The sequence below is a fragment of the Amaranthus tricolor genome, chromosome 9 (genome assembly GCF_026212465.1).
Source record: "Amaranthus tricolor cultivar Red isolate AtriRed21 chromosome 9, ASM2621246v1, whole genome shotgun sequence".
In the NCBI taxonomy this organism is placed as follows: Eukaryota; Viridiplantae; Streptophyta; class Magnoliopsida; order Caryophyllales; family Amaranthaceae; genus Amaranthus; species Amaranthus tricolor.
The window spans coordinates 11694627-11714789 of NC_080055.1; the positions used below are offsets into that span (position 1 = coordinate 11694627).

General features: G+C 33.7%; 1 protein-coding gene across 3 annotated transcripts; it reads left to right on the top strand.

Annotated features, from left to right (window-relative positions):
• Positions 1-12091: 12091 nt before the first annotated feature.
• On the top strand, positions 12092-16451 carry LOC130823174 (uncharacterized). Of its 3 annotated transcripts, none has more exons than XM_057687806.1 (4): positions 12092-13277; positions 13386-14709; positions 14815-14975; positions 16081-16451. In XM_057687806.1, the coding sequence occupies exons 1-2, from the start codon at positions 12476-12478 to the stop codon at positions 14423-14425; spliced, it is 1842 nt and encodes a 613-aa protein (XP_057543789.1). In that variant the 5' UTR covers positions 12092-12475; the 3' UTR covers positions 14426-14709; positions 14815-14975; positions 16081-16451. The 3 variants fall into 3 exon arrangements, with proteins under 3 accessions (XP_057543789.1, XP_057543787.1, XP_057543788.1); XM_057687804.1 differs by having other exon boundaries at positions 12096-14442; positions 14561-14709; XM_057687805.1 differs by having other exon boundaries at positions 12096-14975.
• Positions 16452-20163: the final 3712 nt, after the last annotated feature.

A 20163-nucleotide genomic window follows, 5' to 3' on the forward strand; every position in this document is an offset into this window, starting at 1 on the left:
TAAAAAGCAATTAAAATCTAAATTTCTAAATAAATCATTCACATGCATAGAAGAAAATATGATATCAAAAATCAATAAATAAAAAAAAATTTAAGAAAAAGAAAGAGATAAAAATGTACTAATGCAGGAGATATGACCCATTCATCGAGATTGGCTACATGCTTTAGTTCTCTCTTTCGTTCGAATCAACTAAACCAAAAAAATCTACAGAGAGAGATAATTAAGAATAAAAAAACTATTTTTTAGATATGAAAATAGAAGAAAGATTGAAAAATTTAATTAGAAAAAAATAGAAGTAATCTTCCACCACAAGCAGCAATGATCTTCACAAAATGTTGAAATTAGTTTAATAAGATAGAGAAAGTCAATAATGCTACAGTAATTACTGCCTTAAATATAAGGATTATTATAGTAGATAATCTAGTATTAAAGGCTATTTGAGGTAATAGCGTATTTAATACTCTAGTTATTAGGCGGAAACTAAACTCATGAGAAAAAGACATGTGTACTTAGGTGGTCTCTGTTTTAGTATTAGATATAGATATAGATTGCATTCATCTATCGTCTAAAGTTTTCTCGAAATGAGAGTCTTATCGGCCACAACCTTGTTATCTTCTTTGATAACAGTTAGGCATGTTATCTTCCATCCCTTCCCTTTCCTGATATATGAGTGGAATATACTGTTTATAATGATGATTATGAATCTTGTCTCAATTTTCTTACAAATTTGTTAGAAATTAATAGTCAACTAAATATTATAAGATTAATCTCAAAATATAAATTTTAAAATATTTAACTTTCTATAGTTTTCTTATACATAAATAAGTATATTAGATATTTAAATGTTGCATTGTATTTATGTAAAAATTGTAATTTTGCACTTAAATAGAACTAAAGTATATAGCAAATCTAAGTTTGTAAAAATGGTAAAGATAATTAGTTATTTTGGATTATAGGATTGGCTGAGGTACGTAAAAGACCAGATGAGATCTAAATCTAAAACCTTATTTAAGAAAGACGATATTATTTACTCTAACTGAAACAAGATCTGATTTTCAAAATCGTACTATTTTAACAGTGGATGAAAACACAAAAATATGTAGGAACTTAAAGTCGTTGCATTGACGGGAAATGTTAACCTAAGCCACATGTAAACACAAAAAATGAAATAGATGATAGATTGATGTTGAAGTTTGTTGGGACAATGTAACGTCATGTGCTTTAGTAAACCCATTAGTGTCCTTAGACTTGCTCTTTAGACAACCCATTTGTATGTTATGGAAGCAATGTTAATTTTATTTTACAATTTTTTTCAAATGTGTTAAAAGAAAATAGTTAAATGGAATTATATTTAATTCATCTTAATATATATTTTTATTTATTAATTTCTTATTATAATTTTTTACTATGAATATTTGAAAATATGAACTCTATCTGTTGTTTGTATTTGAGGCCTTCTATTATATATTTTGTATCAAAAGTTACATGCCTTATCTTATTTACTCAAGCATATTGGAACCCCTCTTTTTTATATTAAACTTTCTTCTGATTTTCTACTTATCGAGTAATAATAAGTGTTCTATCTTATACACTCAACCACATTATGTATCAATTAATATTGAGTTATTCTGAGATGTCTCTTCGTAAATAATTTTAAAATAAGAAACTCATTATATATTAATAATTAGGGAAATTCCATGTGGTAATTAATGCTGAGGTATTGGGTATTTTATGTGGTAACTAAAAATTTTAAAAAATCCACGTGGTAATTATAAGGTTTACCAAATTGTTCTATCGTAACCTTTTTACACATAAAATGTTAGCAAACATTAATTTTGAAGTTTTAATGCTGTTGTACGCCCATTTAAGGAACTCGCTATTTCAAATGCCATCAGTTTCAATCTTTTTCCCCAATGCATAAACCCTAACTCTACCATCTTTCATTCAAATCATATTTTTTCCCCAAATCCAAATATGGTAGAGTTAGGGTTTATGTTTTGCAGAAAAAGGTTGAGACTAATGGCATTTGAAATGATAAGTCGTATAAATAGACATACAACAGCCTTAAAGCTTCAAAATTAACATTTGCTAACGTTTTATGTGCAAAAAGGTTACGGTGGAACAACTTGGTAAACCTTAGGGTTATCGGGTGAAGTTCTTAAAAGTTTTGGTTACCACGTGGATAACCCAAAACCTCAGAGTTACCACGTGAAATTTTCCTAATAATTATATTAATTGGGCTATTTAACCCTTATATATTATACGCGTGTCTTACGATGAAATCGTCTAATACAGAAGTTTGTTATTAATATTTAAGGCCTCTTATTATCAAAGCTATGTGACGCCCAAAACCAGCTATGGTTATATATAAGAACAAAAATGGGAGCTCGCTTGATAAGAATGTACAGAATGATAAGTTTGTAAGCTTCCACCACAATAAGATAGCAAAAGAAACAAGAAATGTAGCCAACATATATATAGTCAAAAGAGAGGCTGAAATTCTTAGAAGATCATACATATTCATGCAATAATCTAAACCATTTCTCACAATCTTATATTCGATATCTCTGTCTTTTTAAAATTGTTACTGATATGTTAACGCAAAAATTTTATTTTCAATAGTAAACTCAAATTACAGAGCGAAATACTATTAATTTTAAGTTGTACCTCATAATAACATATTTAGGACGTGTTTGCATTGGTATTAAATTTTTGAAGGTCACTAATGGAAAAACATAATTTAATCCATTACATATTATTTGTTTTGACTCTAAAGTAATCATTTACGTTACTTAAAAGAAATGAAATCCTCTGATTTGATATCGCTCGTAAAAGTGTTTAACAAATTCTTTTACCTCATTCATTTGCTCTCTTCATACCAAACAAATAATAACAATAACACTTACCAATACTCTTACCTCTATTTATACATCCATTTTCCGTTGCATTTTAACTTATAGTACCAAACACCCTTAGTCACTACAACAAAATCAACTTTTCGCGACATTGGATTTAGTGGCAGTAAAAAAAACGCCATTGATTTATATTTTTAGTGTAATAATTGTTGGTTTTTATTTTCAGTTCCACTATAAAATGATTTAGTGACACTTTTTTTGGCCTTTAGTGGCATATGTAATCGTTACTATAGTCTATAGTGAAGTGACATTTATGAGAAATGGCACTAGATCATATGTCGAGAAAAACATTAGTATGATTTTTTATTATGTTGCTAAAGGATCTAATAGATGTCACTAAATCAACTATATATACTACTATAAATTTAAAGTACTGACATTTAAATTAAATGTCATTAAGTATATATCCCACTAAAAGCAAATTATGTTGTAGTGAGTGTATATGCTATATTACACTTCATTAACCAATACAAAAAGTATTCTTATCCCCTAAAAATATCTTTTACTTTTATACGTGGTATTAGATCGAAGTCAATGTTTAGCTAAAAACTAAATGGTAGATGCGAAAAGAATAATGTTTTCACCCTATTTGATTACACTCACATGAAAACTTATCAGGAGTAGGCATGCAACGGGGTGTTGGGATAGATTGCATTGTCTCACATCATTGAATTAAAAATGGTGCATACTCTTTATAAGTCGTTAGAGTTTTTCTTCCAATTGTCATATGTTTGTGGCCCGTGGGATAATGTCTTTGGGTTCAGTTTGAGCATATTGTCTTTACTGACTATATTGATAAGTCGAGCCCAAATCTCTTTAAAATTGGTGGCTCTAATTGTGTATAAATAGAGGTTATATTATAATTCATCAATCAATATCAAAAGTATTCATAACACCCCAAAACATACTTTTAGTTTTCTATATGGTATCAGAGCCAAATGTTTGACTAACAATTCTAAAAAGATGGCGTTCCTATATCCTAATTGTATAATTGATTACTCTTACATGTAAATTTTCGAGGGTTTGTATGTAAGGTGTTGTTGGGATATTTTGCCTCACATCATTGAATTTAAAATGATATGTACATTTTATAAGTCACTTGAACCCGTCCACATATTGCCATATTATTTTGGCATAATATCTCATTTGCTTATTAAGTGTGTGCATATTGTGTTTCCTCGATTATTCTGGTATTGGCAATAAGTGTACGCTCGGACGAACCCCAACAACGTGGAGTAGTCGACTGAGTGCGACTTAAACTGCAGTAATATAGAGGTTGGATGAGGCTCATATACAACCAAGATTATCTACATACCAAGAAGGAGCAGTGCACCCGCAATGACGAGGACAATACAGAAATCAGTCCCTCACGTAGCTGTAGAATCTTCCAAATATTAGTTCAACATTGGAAAATTCCAGTTCTGAAGCTTATATACAGTTTCAATAAGGGTCCCACAAAAGATAGGGACTGTTTAGGAAAAAGTTACAATAGTATAGTGTTGCCAAATTTTTTTGCCCGTCATTCTTTGCAACATCGATCTTATTTGATTAATTATGAACACGAAATAAGAATAGGATAAATTATAGAGAATTAATACAATCAATTTGATTAGTGTGAACATAGCGTTTTATTATAAACCAACTTTGATCTATAGAGGCGGATTTAGAAAAGAACTCAAGTAATGTCATTAAAAAATATTAAATAATCATTTGACAAATTTTAAAAGAAATTACGTGAAAAATAAGTTATAACTTTGTCGTTTAAAAACTCATATGTTTAGTTATGTGGCTCAGTCTTAATAATGATTTTGCTGCGAAGACTCTTTTAACTGTTGCTAATACTGACAAAATTAAAGCAATATTTAAGAGCTTATACAATGTTGTGATCACTTGATACAACTCAAAACTAACTATTATTTTGGAGAGCTCACTAAGAAAAGACAAAGACAAGTTGAAAACGCCTCATCAATTGAGAAATTATTAAAAAAAAAAAAAAAAAAAAAAAGTAAACAATTCATAAGCAAGACTGTCCAAGGCAAAACCATCAATATCACTAGGATAAAGTAAGTGATTTCTAACACTAGTTGAATTTCGATCAGCTATGAGTAGAGAATTAGTTCAGTTTATTCTGATAAGAAATAGTTGATAAATATATTAAATGAAAAAACATTGTTAGAGCCTCTATTTTAAATAATTAGGGTCGATTATATAAATCAACGATAACAACAATAATTCCATTATGCGTAAATATGTTAAAAGTATAAGAAGCTCTACGATGGGAGTCAAGAGTCAAATGCCAAAGCATTTGCCCAACGATCATCTAAGTTCATATCATCATATACGTCTTCATAACCGAGAGCATCCTTTTAAAATTACAAAATTCTAATGAAGGTTATAGTTTAGTAGAATGTGATGTAGGACTTCAAGTATTTTCTAACCAGGCTTGTTCCTAAAGATAGTTTTAAGGTACAATCGCTTAGGATCCAGTTTATAAAGAGGCATAAATTGAGTTAATCCTTATTATTAAAAATTAGTTTGTGTATAAGTACCTTATCATATTGTGATTTAAAAGCGTGCATTTATTTGGCATTGACGTGATGGAAAAAAAAGAAAAATTATATGATGCATAGTTGGAGAAAAAAGAACCGAAATTTTATTTATATAAGAGCCCATTTTTATGTTTCGCTAAGATCCAAAAATTATTAAAAACGACACTATTTCTAACGACAAGTCATATGCAAGAAACGGACTTGTAACGAAAAAATTATAACCCAAATAAATTGTCTAAAGTGCTGAATGTGCAAAACTACGTTGCTGAAAATGCACTACATGCTTAATTTATTTATTTTTCCATCTTAACCCTAAATATACATTAAAAATTAAATAAGTAAGGTTTTTAGCCATCAATTACCTCTCCTCCTCTCTCTAAAAAGTGTTTGTGAATTATTACTTCCCTCAATTAAGTTTCTATTTATTATTACATTATTTGAATCCTTAATATTTTAAATTGTGTATAACTACAAATTATAAAAAGTTAATATTTACAAAATTATAGTAATACGAATCAAATAAAATTTTATTTGACTATATATTAATAAATTTGAGTAATAAATATTATACAAAGAATAAATTAGACAAGTTTAATGGAAACAAGACTTGTATAAGATCTTTTCAGAATTAGACAAGACTACATAATTAAGTTACTCTTGTGAGATCGTCTCTCAGAGAGATGGTCAAAAAAAAAAAATTCATAAGCTAAAAATGTGTATTATGGGCTATTTAACCCATATATAAGGCACATGCATTTTATATGGGACGAAGATAGAGAAAATCAAATACACACAAATTACGGTCTCACCGTGAGACCAACCCATGCATGGGTTGAATAGCTTAACTAACACAAATTATTAGGATATAGGCTCCTGTTATGAGATCATCTAATCGAGAAACGGTCTCTCACAAGAGTCCTTCGTCAAATCAGCTCATTAATCTGATTAATTAGTTAAAAATTATAAGTAATTATTTTATTAAAGTTATAAGTAATCACTCTAAGATTATATATAGTGATCACTTTACAATTATAAGAGATCACTTTTAAAACTATAAGTCATCACTAAGACAATAAGTGTACATTAAATCAATCCAACATAAATGGTCTTAACGTGAAATCGACTCATTTGAAAATTTGTGTTTTATTCAAAGGCTAGGAAGTAATAAAATCAATTTAAAAACAAGATACAACAAATTGGACCTAAATTGCCACGTTTTAGAGGTTTAACTATCTAATCATACAATCTATTATTTTTGTCGTATAATAACACGTGATAACTTAATAAAGAGTATGTCATTTGTCTTTATTTGATTGGTAGCAATTAATAACATTAGAATGATTGTCTCATGTCCTTTTCTGATTGGTTTATAAATATTATTAATCACATTTTTAAATTTACCAAACTTACGGTTTTGCATTTTAGGAAAAATTAATAGATGTATATTAATAGAGATAATTGTTATGAAGGGTATCATGAATGGTGTGAATTGAGTGCACAATTGATGTGTGCATTCATATGTGACTCTTGGGATGGAATCCAATGAGTGTGTTAATGTGGATGTATTAAGTTGAGTCTTGATGATTATGCTTTATGATGATGATTAAAAGTATGAATTAATGAGGTAATGAAGTATGAGTTAATCATGGGAGTTATGGGATTTAATGAAGAAGTGTAAAGGTTTAATTCAAGATGCTCTACTATGCAAGTCGAGCAATGCTGTCAGAAGCTCTCTGAAGTGCCGCTCGACCAACTCACTCGACCAAGCGAGCTTCAGGGTAGGTCGAGCGAGCAGACATAATGCAACCAGAAACTTCCTGTAGCCCGCTCGACCGAGCCAGCCCTTGTTTTGGTCGAGCGAAGTCTCTGATGCTCCTAGGATGTTGTTTTTGACTCTTCAAGTACTTGGGGATGTTTCATTATCATTTATTTATAGTTTTAATGAACTTAATGTTACTTAGTGAGATCTCTCTTATAAATAGAGAGCTCTCATACACTCATAAAAATCATCAAACACAACCCCTAAGCCAAACGCATAGCCTTTTGATTTTATCACTTACTCAATTGTAATACTTCATTTGTAAGAGTGTTTTATACTCATTTGATATAATATAAACAAGAAACTACACACGACGGAGGACGTAGCCATCATTAGGTGAACCTCCTTAAATCTTTGTGTCTTTTTTCAAGTTTTACATTGTAAAACATTTGTTTAGTTCATTGTTATTGTTATCGTTCATCAAAGTTCTTAGCATCGTATCGAGCTTGGCAACTGTTTCAATTGGTATCAGAGCCAGGTTGTTATTACGGTGTCTTGAGAAGTCGTTGTTGGTGAAACATATCTACAATGAAGCTTGACATAGAGAAGTTTGATAGAAATGTGAATTTTGGCTTATGGCAAGTCCACATGAGAGCCATTTTAATCCAAAATGGTGTTCAAAAGGCCATTGATGGTGTAGACAAGATGCCGGAAGGAATGACTGCAGCGAAATGGGAAGAGATTGATTCAAAGGCACTATCGCCGATCCAATTATGCCTTTCCAACAAAGTGCTAAGAGAGATTGTTAAAGAAACTACAACCAAGGGGATATGGGAGAAATTAGAATCACTCTATATGGCCATGAGTGTTACTAATAGGCTACTTTTGTAAAGTAGACTCTACGATCTTCGTTTGGAGGAAGGTAAACCTCTAAAACCTCACTTAGATGAGTTTTATTCTATTGTTATGGATTTACAAAACACTGATGTCAAGCTTGATGATGAAGACTTGGCTATTTACCTCTTATGTTCTCTACCATCTTCGTATAAAAATTTTAGAGAAACTCTACTTTATGGTATAGATAACTTGAGTAGTGATGATGTGAAAAACGCCTTGACACAAAGGGATCTTATAGATTCACAATTATCACAAAAATCACAAAGTAGTACGAGTGATGAGTTGTTTGTAAGAGGGAGGACACAAGAGAAAGGTTCCACTAGTGGGAGTGGAAACAAGAGTAAAGGGAGGTCAAAGTCACGGGGGTCTAACAAAAATAAGACTTGCAACTATTGCAAGCTTAAGGGCCACATCAAGAAGGATTGTTGAAAATTGAAAAAGAAAAATGATGAGGGGGTTAGGGACGGATCTAGCAATGCCGATGCTAGTTACGTGAATGATAGTGATGATGGTGGTGTATTAGTTGCCACGCATGGGTAGAAAGATAGGAATGAGTGGATTCTTGACTCGGGGTGCACATTCCACATGACTCCCAACAAAACCTTCTTCCAAACATTTGAAAGTGTTGATGGGGGAAATGTAACCATGGAAAACAACACAACTTGCAAAGTGGTTGGTGTTTAGGAGCATAAAGATGAAGATGTTTGATGGGATGGTGAGGACCTTGACCGATGTAAGATATGTTCCGGATTTGAAAAAGAATCTCATATCTTTGGGTACTTTTGATAAATCGGGTGTAGAATCACTTGTGAAGGTGGAGTAATGAAGGTTGCTAGAGGATCACTTGTGGTGATGAAGGGAAAGTTGAATGGGAGTTTGTATGCTCTTGAAGGATCAACTGTCCTAGGCTCGACGAACATTTCCACGAACACAATGTCCGATTATGACACAAAGCTTTGGGACTTGAGACTTGGTCACATGGGAGAAAGAGGTATGCTTGAACTTTCCAAACAAGGTTTATTTGATGGGAAAAATTTGGGAACCTTGGGTTTTGTGAACATTGTGTTTATGGGAAACACAAGAGGGTTAGTTTCAAACCCGCCATACACAACACTAAGGGAATTTTAAACTGTATTCATTCCGACTTGTGGGGGCCTTCAAGAAAGCCCTCCCTTAGTGGTTGTAATCATTTGTTGACCTTTATAGATGATTTCTCAAGGAAAGTTTGGTGTTACGTCATTAAACAAAAGAATGAAGTTTTTGATGTATTCTTAAAATAGAAGAAAATGATAGAGAAAAATACCGGTAGGAGCATCAAGACCTTAAGAACCGATAATGGTCTTAAATTTGTTGATAACAAATTTCTTCAATATTGTTCTAGTGAAGGTATTGTTAGACATAGAACTTGTGCAGGACGTTCTCAACAAAATGGTGTTACGGACAGGATGAACAAAACGTTATTGGAAAGGGCTCGGTGTATGCTAAACCAAGCCAAATTGGGGAAGGAATTTTTGGCCAAAGCGGTGGCTACGGCATGTTATTTGATCAACCGCTCACCTCATACCGCCTTAAAATTCAAATCACCACAAAAAGTGTGGTACAACACTTCGGTAAATTATTATAATCTTAGAGTCTTTGGTTGTCTGGCTTATATTCATGTAAATGATGGTAAGTTAGAACCTAGGGCTAGAAAATGCATTTTTGTGGGATATGGAGTGGATGTAAAGGGGTATAGGGTGCGGTGTAATGATTCAAAAATAATAATTACTTCTAAGGATGTTGTATTTGATAGAAATAACATGTTAGTCTCTAGTGTAGAAAAGCCTATTAATATTGTTGTAAATAATGATCCACAAGTGGAGGTTCAACCTCCCAATATTGATGATGATAAAATTGATGATGATGATGTTCAATAAATGTCTCCTTCTTTGTCCACAACTAGGAGAAGAAGGACAAAGAAGCAAGATTGTGGCTCCAAGAAGGTATATTGAAGAGTGTGATTATGTTGCATATGCTCTCAACATTGCTAGTGAAGTCGAAGGGTTACATGAACCAAGTACGTACAAGGAGGCTATGACCTCAAATAACTCAAGCAAGTGGTTGATAGTCATGAAGCCAGAGATGGAAACTCTTGCTAACAATGAAACTTAGGATATCATTGAAGCACCAAAGAAAAAGAAAATTGTTGGGTGCAAGTGGATATTCAAGAGGAAAGAGGGTCCTTCTAGTGGTGTTTCTCCCACACAAAGTAAGGGTAGTTGCAAAAGGATACTCTCAAATTGAGGATGTTGATTTTCATGAGGTATTCTCACCGGTGGTGAAGCACTCTTCTATAAGGGCACTACTTGCTTTAGTGGCGATGGAGGATTTGGAGTTGTATCAAGTGGATGTAAAAACGGCGTTTCTTCACGATGAACTTGAGGAGAAAATTTTTATGAAGCAACCAAAAGGTTTTGAGGTAGCCGGTAAGGAAAGTCATGTGTGTAGATTGAAAAGGTCATTGTATGGGTTGAAGCAATCGCCAAGGCAATGGTACAAGAGGTTTGATTCTTTAATAATTTCACATGATTTTATAAGAAGTTCTTATGATAGTTGTGTTTATCTTAAGAAATTCAAATATGGTTCTTTTCTAAGTTCTTTTCAATTATTATAAGTTAGGTTGAACAAAGAAAAATTTCGGTGAAAATCGAAGTTGAGACCTTTTATAGTAAAAAATTTAACACCATAAATTCTAGAAATAGAAACTAGTCTAATTTGGATTTTTGGTATGATTAGTTGAAGTACTCTCCAATATCTCTTGAGAATTCTTCCCATACATGATATATAGATTGAAGACTATAGGTGAATTAGCTACTACGCTCCTTCAAGAGCCAAATGGTATAAGTAGTTCAAGTGACCCGACCCGAAAATTCAATCCGAGATCGAAAGTAAACCGACCCGAAAATGTGTTTCTTTTTTATGTTTATCGAACCGACATTACTCGACCAGAAGCTATACACGAACCGGTTGACAACCAAAAATGGGAAAACTGAACCCAAGCTGTAACCGATTTTTCTAACCGATATATAACCGTTAACCGAGATTACCCGAACCTAATAATGGCCGACCTGAGTCATATCCGACCCGAATCATGCTCGAGACTGAACTCGATCCGGTTAAAACCGACTTAATCCGAACGAAGTTTAGATCGAATTACTGTAAACCTGAACCAATTTTTTACATAAAAGTATGATCGACTCATATTCAATCATCTTATTAGTTATTTTAATAAAGTGATAAATATTTTAATAAAATAAATTTTATAAATACATGGTTTCATATATTTAGAGTTAATAATGAATGGTCAATGTTTATTTAACTACTTTTAATCGAATTAATGAAAATTGATAGAATTTTATAATTTTAATTTCTAGTTAAACAAGTAAAAGTAACAATATAATAATGATCACTAATTGATTTTGTATTTTAACTATTTTGCTTTAAGTAAAGGAACATTATCATCAATTAAAAAATGACTAACAACTTAATCTGATACTGACTTGATCAATATTAATTAGTAATTCGCAATTCGTAGCCGTTAAAAAATACCCGAACCCAATTTGTACCTGGAAAACCGAACCAATTATTAACCGATGACAACCTGAGACCGATTTAAACTCGACACGAACTTCAACCGACACCGAACTGATATTAACCCGATAGCTCGAATAACCGATCTTCAACCGAATCGTGACTAACCGACCCGACCCGACCCGAGTGTGGCCCGTCGCAATACGTATCCGAAATATAATCGATCCGAAATACAATCGAATCGAACGACACTCATCAAAAACCGACCCGATCACCCGAATGAACCCCTCTACTTATATAATTGCCTATAGTTGTATATATATAACTATATAACTACATCAACTTTACATCCCTTCCAAAAAAAACCATAAAAAAAATAAATAAATAAAGAGAAAATTAAATATTCTAAATAAAAATGAAGTAGTAGTAATTGACGGCGTCTACTCTTCCTAATTCCTCTCTCATTTGCTGCTCCCAATTCCCAACTTTTTAGACTTTTCTTCCTTTTTTTCTTCCTTTTTCCCTTCTGGATTTTGATTTTTTAAGTCTTCTTTAATGAAACCATGAAGTAAACGCCTTCATTTTTAATTGATTTTCCTTTAAAAGTATGAATTTCTCAGAGTTTTTTAGAGGACAATAAGGGCAATTTTAACTTTTTCTTCATCCTCGATTTCTGCGTTCGTTGAGGTAAATCATCGAATACTTGGCAGTCAATTTTGGGTTTTATGTGATTTTGAATTTTATAGAACGTGAAGAACTAGGGTATTGAAGAATTGGGTTTGAAAATGGGGGATTTGGTGAAACAGATCTTGACAAGACCAATTCAATTAGCTGATCAGATTATCAAAGCTGCTGACGAAGCTTCTTCGTTCAAGCAAGAGTGTTTAGAGCTTAAAGCAAAGACTTCTAAGCTTTCGGACCTGCTCCGTCAAGCTGCCCGATCAAGTTCGGACCTATATGAACGACCCACCCGGCGGATCATTGATGGAACAGAACACGTTCTTCAAAAAGCTTTGTCTGTAGCCCAAAAATGCCGGGCTAACGGACTTCTTACAAAGGCATTTACCATCATTGAAGCTGCTACTTTTTGGAAGATGTTCGCCCAATTGGAGAATTCCATTGGAGATGTTTCTTGGCTTCTTCGGGTTTCGGGAGGTACCGGGGATGATGATGGGATCGGGGGATACCTTGGGCTTCCTCCGATCGCAGCCAATGAGCCTATTCTTTATCTGATTTGGGAACAAATCTCATTTCTTATATTTAGGTCAGTGGATAAACGGGCCGAAGCCGCTGCTTCATTGGTGTCGCTGGTCCGAGACAGTGACCGTAACGGGAAGCTCATCATCGAAGAAGGCGGCGTAGGCCCGTTACTTAAGCTATTGAAAGAAGGTAAAACGGTTGAAGGTCAAGAGAATGCAGCCCATGCAATCGGGTTGTTGGGCCATGACCCGGAGAGTGTGGAACAAATGATTCATGCTGGGGTTTGTTCTGTATTTGCTAAGATCCTTAAAGACGGGCCAATGAAGGTCCAAGCCATGGTGGCTTGGGCTGTCTCAGAATTGGCCCGTCATTACCCGAAATGTCAAGGTATATTCTTTCAGCATAATGCTGTACGTTTGTTAGTTGGGCATTTAGCTTTTGAGACAATTCAAGAGCATAGTAAGTATGTGATTGTTTCAACAAAATCTACTTCAGGTGCTTCGAGCATGCACAATGCTGCGGTTATTGCGATGGCTGCTGTCAACGCAAACCCGAGAAGTGCCAATGACGAGATGTCTCGAATTTCTCATCCATTGGGGAAAAGGAGTGAAAGTCCAAGTAGATGGAATAATAAGCTTAATAGTGCTCAAGCACAAGCTAAGGCTATGGTGAATCCTAATGTTGGTGGAGCTTTACCTAATGGCAATGGAAATGGTAGTAATCATGCTCATAATCATAGTCATAGTATAAGTACGATTGTAGGGAGCAAAATGAGGGAAAGAGAAATGGAGGATCCGGGTACGAAGGCGAGCATGAAAGCAATGGCAGCTAGGGCTATATGGTATCTTGCTAAAGGGAATTCGGGAATTTGTAAGAGTATATGTGAATTACGTGCATTGTTGTGTTTTTCGGTTCTTTTAGAGAAAGGAACACTGGAAATTCGATATAATTCAGCAATGGCAGTGATGGAAATCACTGCCGTTGCTGAAAGGGATGCTGATCTTAGACGATCAGCATTCAAGCCGAGTTCACCTGCTTGCAAATCGGTGGTTGATCAGCTGTTAAGGGTTATAGAGCAAGGTGATTCAGAGCTTTTGATTCCTTGTATTAGGGCAATTGGGAATCTGGCCTTTCGAGCTACTGAGACTCGAATGATCGGCCCATTGGTTCAACTTCTAGATGAGCGAGAGCCAGAAGTTGAACGTGAAGCGGTATTGGCCTTAACCAAGTTCGCGGGTAAAAACTACCTGCAAGTAGATCACTCGAAGGCGATACTAGCTGCTGGCGGAGTAAAACATTTGATACAACTGGTGTATTTCGGAGATCAGCAAATTGTGCAGATCCCGGCATTGGAGCTCCTATCGTACATCGCATTGCACGTTCCTGATAGTGAGGAATTGGCTCAAAACGACGTGCTTAAGGTTGTGGAATGGGCATCAAAACAAGCTCATATGGTGCAAGATGAAGCAAGAGAAAAATTGGTGTTGGAAGCTACAGAGAAGTTGGAACCTTACCATGATAAAAGAACAAGATGAAGATTGAATTTAACAGAGTAAATTGATTATTGTATCTATCTAAATCTTGGAATTTCAATTTTGTGTTATTAAATTGAAATTCCAAGATTTATTGTATCTATCTAAATAAGCTTATTGGGTCCGTCTTCACATTAGGTGGTTCGGCGGCAAGTTGGCAATCGTCATTACAAGATGTGGTTGCTCTTTCAACAACCGAAGCGGAGTACATAGTCGTTGCCGAGTCATTCAAGGAGGCAAAGTGGCTCAAAGGTCTTATTGGTGAGATGTGTTATACGGTGTGTTCGGTAAGTGTGCATTGTGATAGTCAAAGTGCAATTCACTTGGCTAGAAATCAAAATACATTTCATAGAAGGTCCAAACACATTGATATTAAATGTAATTTCTTCCAGGATGAAGTTGAGCACAAAAGGGTGATTTTGAAGAAAATTGATACTAAAGAAAACCTGGTCGACATGATGACAAAGCCATTGGCTACAACCAAGTTTGATTTGTGTGTTCACTTGGTTGGTTTAGCTCCTTGCTTGAAGTAATGCCCTTTGGGGCATTTGAGGTGTGTATATTATTTTTGTTTATATGTTTTGTAAGATGAAGTGGATTGATGAATGCTTGACTTAGGTGAACTCAAGTTAAGGTGGAGATTGTTATGAATGGTGTGACTTAAGTGCATAATTGATGTGTGACTCTTGGGATGAAATCCAATGAGTGTGTTAATGTGGATGCATTAAATTGAGTCTTGATGATTATGCTTTATGATGGTGATTAAAAGTATGAATTGATAAGGTAATGAAGTGTGAGTTAATCATGAGAGTTATGGGACTTAATGAAAAATTGTAAAGGTTTAATTCAAGATACTCTACTATGCAAGTCGAGCAATGATGTCAGAAGCTCTCTAAAGTGCCGCTCGACCAGCTCGCTCGACCGAGCGAGCTTCAGAGTAGGTCGAGTGAGAGACATAATGCAACCTAAAACATCCTGTAGCCCGCTCAACCAATGCAACACCCTGAGATTTTAATAACGTAATTATTTAATATTTTAATAACTTTTAAAGATTTTACAATTGTATTAAATTATTTCTGAATTAGTTTTAATAAATTTCTTTCATATACGAATTTCCTACTTATTGAGCCTTGATTTTGATTAGTTGGCGTGACTCAACTGGATTATGTCTAGTTGATTTAGTAGTCCCCTAGGTGAGATCCGACGGGATCACCGTAAAAAGGGTATGAGCATGCTTGGGTCATTGGGCGCTAGATGACCGATACCCCACCTTGACCGAGGTGTTACCATGCGGGCCTTGCAAACCCCAATATGGTGGCCTCTTCACTGGTTTAGTACCCCAGTGTGTTAGTTTTTCCCGAAGGTAGGACCCGAGAGGGTCAGCTGAAGGGGGCATGAGCTCATACTTTGCCAAGGGCGCCGGATGGCCGATAACGCCCTTGGCTGTGTCACTATGCCATGAATAGAGAAAAGATCCACTACCCCTTGAATATACTTCGAGAGATTAGTAGTTTGAAAGAGAAATTATGAGTAAAGAGGGGTGATTAAACAGATGAGTAGACTCGTTATTGCCATACTATATCGTTGTCTATAGTTTTGTTCAATGACTCTAATTGTTATAAATTCATTAATTACTGACGTGTATGTGTTTGTTGTAGTTTGTTCATGACTCCCTATGATCATTATATTGAGCAGCAGCAGGATCATAGCTCGACATGACAGTTATAGGAGCTTCATTTGCTTTGCATTGGGGGAAAGAGTGGAGTACGATCGTAACAATTGTGTACAAGTTGCCTAATGCTTGTAGCTTCTATATTACTTGTAAAGTTTTCTTTTTGGGATTGTATAATTCCTTCGTATGGAGCCATGTGACTCTTTGTATGATCCATAGTTTCGCTGCGTAGTTTTTAGATGTATAGTAGTTAGAATACTTCTTTGGTATCCGTTAAACCGATGCGTTAACACTGGAATCACGATCCTCGTTAGAGTTAATGATTTGAAAAGCCAATGATGATTCATTCCGTCGTGACATATTTTTGAAAGGCATTAAAGGCTTTAGATTAGTTTATTTATGTTATCCATTTATATATCCTTGTCACATCCTCAATTTTTAGCAGAGATGCTGCCGAAATTTCCACTTACCCACCTTTTCCATAAATCTTTAACGTTATTTAAATTATTTTTTCTTTTTCTTTTTTATGTAACACCCGAATTTCCTCCTTTCTTCACAATTTCTGTTTCTTTTAAGAGGTTGGAAATTCAGGGATGTTACAACCAAGGCGCTCGACCGAGCGAGTCCCTATTTTGGTCGAGCAAAGTCTCTGATGCTCCTAGGATGTTGTTTTTGACTCTTCAAATACTTGGGGATGTTTTATTATCATTTATTCATAGTTTTAATATACTTAATGTTACTTAGTGAGATCTCTCCTATAAATAGAGAGCTCTCATACACTCATAAAAATCATCAAACATAACCCCTAAACGAAACACATAGCCTTTTGATTTTATCACTTACTCAATTGTAATACTTCATTTGTAAGAGTGTTCTATACTCATTCGATATAATATAAACAAGAAACTACACATGACGGAGCACGTAGCCATCGTTGGGTGAACCTCCTTAAATCTTTGTGTCTCTTTGCAAGTTTTACATTGTCATACATTTGTTTAGTTCATTGTTATTGTTATCTTTCATCAAAGTTCTTAGCATCGTATTGATCTTGGCCACTATTTCAATAATAATTTACAATTATTCCAATTTTATTGTGATTATTTTAAAAATAGAAAAATTAACTATCAGCCTTTTACAATCAATTTTGCAATTTAGGCAATTATAGGAATTATACAATTTTCGACACAAATTGTTCTTTTAAATAGAAATGACATAAAACACATTAAATTAATCCTTATAATTAGTCATTCACAGTGTTAAACCTATCATAATTACAATTTTAAATTTTAGGAAAAATAGTAAGAATTATAAATCGGGTAGCAAATGTAACAACATAAAAACTAATAATTAAAATCAGTCAAATACACTATGCCAACTTTTTTCAATTATATAATTAAAATCAATCAATTTTAAATATTGTCTGCATTTTCAATTATGTAATTAGCTTTTTTATAAATTTTTTTAATACTGAAATGAGAGAAATTACAATATTAATATTAAAAATCTGTCATTATATGAGTTTCTATCATAGTTAAAGGATAAAGATAAATCACTTTTTTTATTGGAATATTAAATTTCTGATCATAATTTCAAATTTTCAATTAATTCTGTAATATAAATGGAGAAGAACGCTTGGCTGTATTGATGAGCAAGCCAGCATATAAATATTACAGTGATAATATCTGATAATATCTTATTCCTTGTAAAACAAGAAGAGAATCAAATGAAAAAAGAAATAGAAATATATAGCATATAATTCTAATTATTTCCTATATAATCTTAATATCATTTCAAGTTGGAGCATGGATGGAAGTCACTAGTAAGGCCCAACCTGAAGAGAAGGAATTCAAACTGTACTTTTTTAAGAGCCTTAGTAAATACATCTGCGAGTTGAAATGAAGTAGAAACACGAGAGGGAGAAATCAGACCTTCAGTTTTTGCATCTCGAACAAAATGACAATTAACCTCAATATGCTTAGTCCGCTCATAAAACACTGGATTTTTAGCTATATGTAAGGCAAATTGATTATCACAAAATAATAGAATAGACGTAGAATGATAAATACCCGAACTTAACAACAAGCCCTTTAGCCACTTCAATGCACAAGTGATAGGCATAACATCCATAGATCGATACTCAACCTCAGTAGAAGATCGGGAAACAGTGTGCTGTTTCTTATTCTTCCAATTGCAGGGCCGACCCTGGGCAAACGTGAGAAAGGCCTATGCTCAGGGCCCACTCACAAAAATTATAATACTCCCTCCGAACCAATTTAGATGTCCCATTTGCTTGGGCCACGGTTATTAAGAATGGTGTGGGGTCCATTAAAAAGGGTAAGTAGTGAAGGGTAGTTGGGTAAGTAAGGTATATGGGGGTATATTCGTAATTACTTGTGTGAACTAAGAATATTTAGGTAAAAAAAGATTGAAAAAAATAAAAATGGGACAACTAAATTGGTTTGAAGGGAATATATATTATAGTTGTTATGATTTGAACCTAGGATATGTAAGCAAATTGTTATATGCACTAACCACTAGGCTACACTCAATATTTTAATTCTTAATATCAAGTGTATTTATAAATACTATACCTGCTTTCACTATTGCATTTTACTAAGAAGCAAGGAACGCCTTTGTTATGTTTCATTAATTTTTAAATTTTATCTTTTATCTATTTTGTCTATTAAATTGTATTTGGTTTTCAAATCTTTATTATTTTTTAAGAATTTAGAATCTATGGTAAAATTTTGTGATATTTTAAGATTGAATTTTGTAGAGCGCTAAACTTATATTAATATAAAATTATTTTGTAAGGCCTTTTTTTTGAAAAATTGATATTAATAATCAAATTTCAACTCTTCCTAAAAATAAACTCAATTTTTGATTGTGTTTAAATAATCCTACCTATTTTATGTATTTCCCCAACATAACCAATATCGAGATGACGTGTATTACCGTTTATTTTAAGAAAATTATTTTAAAAACCTAAAAATAAAGTAAAATAAAATATTGGTAAATAAGTATTTATTTCGTTCAAATTTTCGAAATGCGTAAACTTATTAAATCTTATAATTATTTTTGTCTCTATTATGAGAGAAATTTTTCGAAATTGAAGTCTCCGAGGCTACCTAAGTATTCAATTGAACAAAAATCATTTAAATAGTTTTGCAAATTTCTTTTCCTACATTATAATGTTGAATTTTCTAAATTATTTTTGAAATAAAAAATAAGAGGCACAAAATTTATCTCTCTCCTAGGGCCTTTAAAATCTCAGGGCCGACCCTGCTTCCAAGAGTTAGGAGAATTACCTAAGAAAGTAAGCCAGCCAGTGAAAGAGTATGAACAACACAAAGAGTAGCCTCCCAATGCTTGTGGCAAGGAGATTGCATGAATTGGAAAAGAATATGAACTAATTAAATAAGCAAGATCTGGTCCAGTAACAACAAGATAAATGAGACAACGATAAACTTTTGGATCTTGCAAAAGGGCACTCGAAGCCAGACCAAGCTGATGATGTTGTTTAATAGGAAAATCGCTGGGTTTGGCGCCTAAAAGACCAGTCGCAAAAATAATATCTAAAATATACCTGTATTGACATAAGAATAAGCCAGAAAAATCTACGAGCCACCTCAGTGTCAAAAAAGTATTTAAGAGCACCAAGATAAGATCTTTCATCTTAAAACAGTCACTGAGATAGGCTTTAAAATAAGTGAAAGTAGTGGTATCGCCGGCAATAATAAGATCATTAACATACACCAAAATTCTGAGTTAAACGAAACCTTTAGCATATGTAAAAGGAGAATAATCCGAGTGAAGAAAACCATAACCTTTTAAAGTAGAGACCAACTTAGCAAACCAACAATGAGGAGCCTGTTTTACGCCATACAAGGACTTGCATAAACGACAAATCAAGGTAGGATCAAGAGTGTCAAAACCGAGAGGTAACTTCATGTATACCTCCTCCTTACAATCACCATGTAAAAAAGTATTATGGACATCCATTTGAGGGGGAGGGTTGGAAATACTTTACATGTGAGATAAGATCCTACATCGATAAAATAGTGGGTAT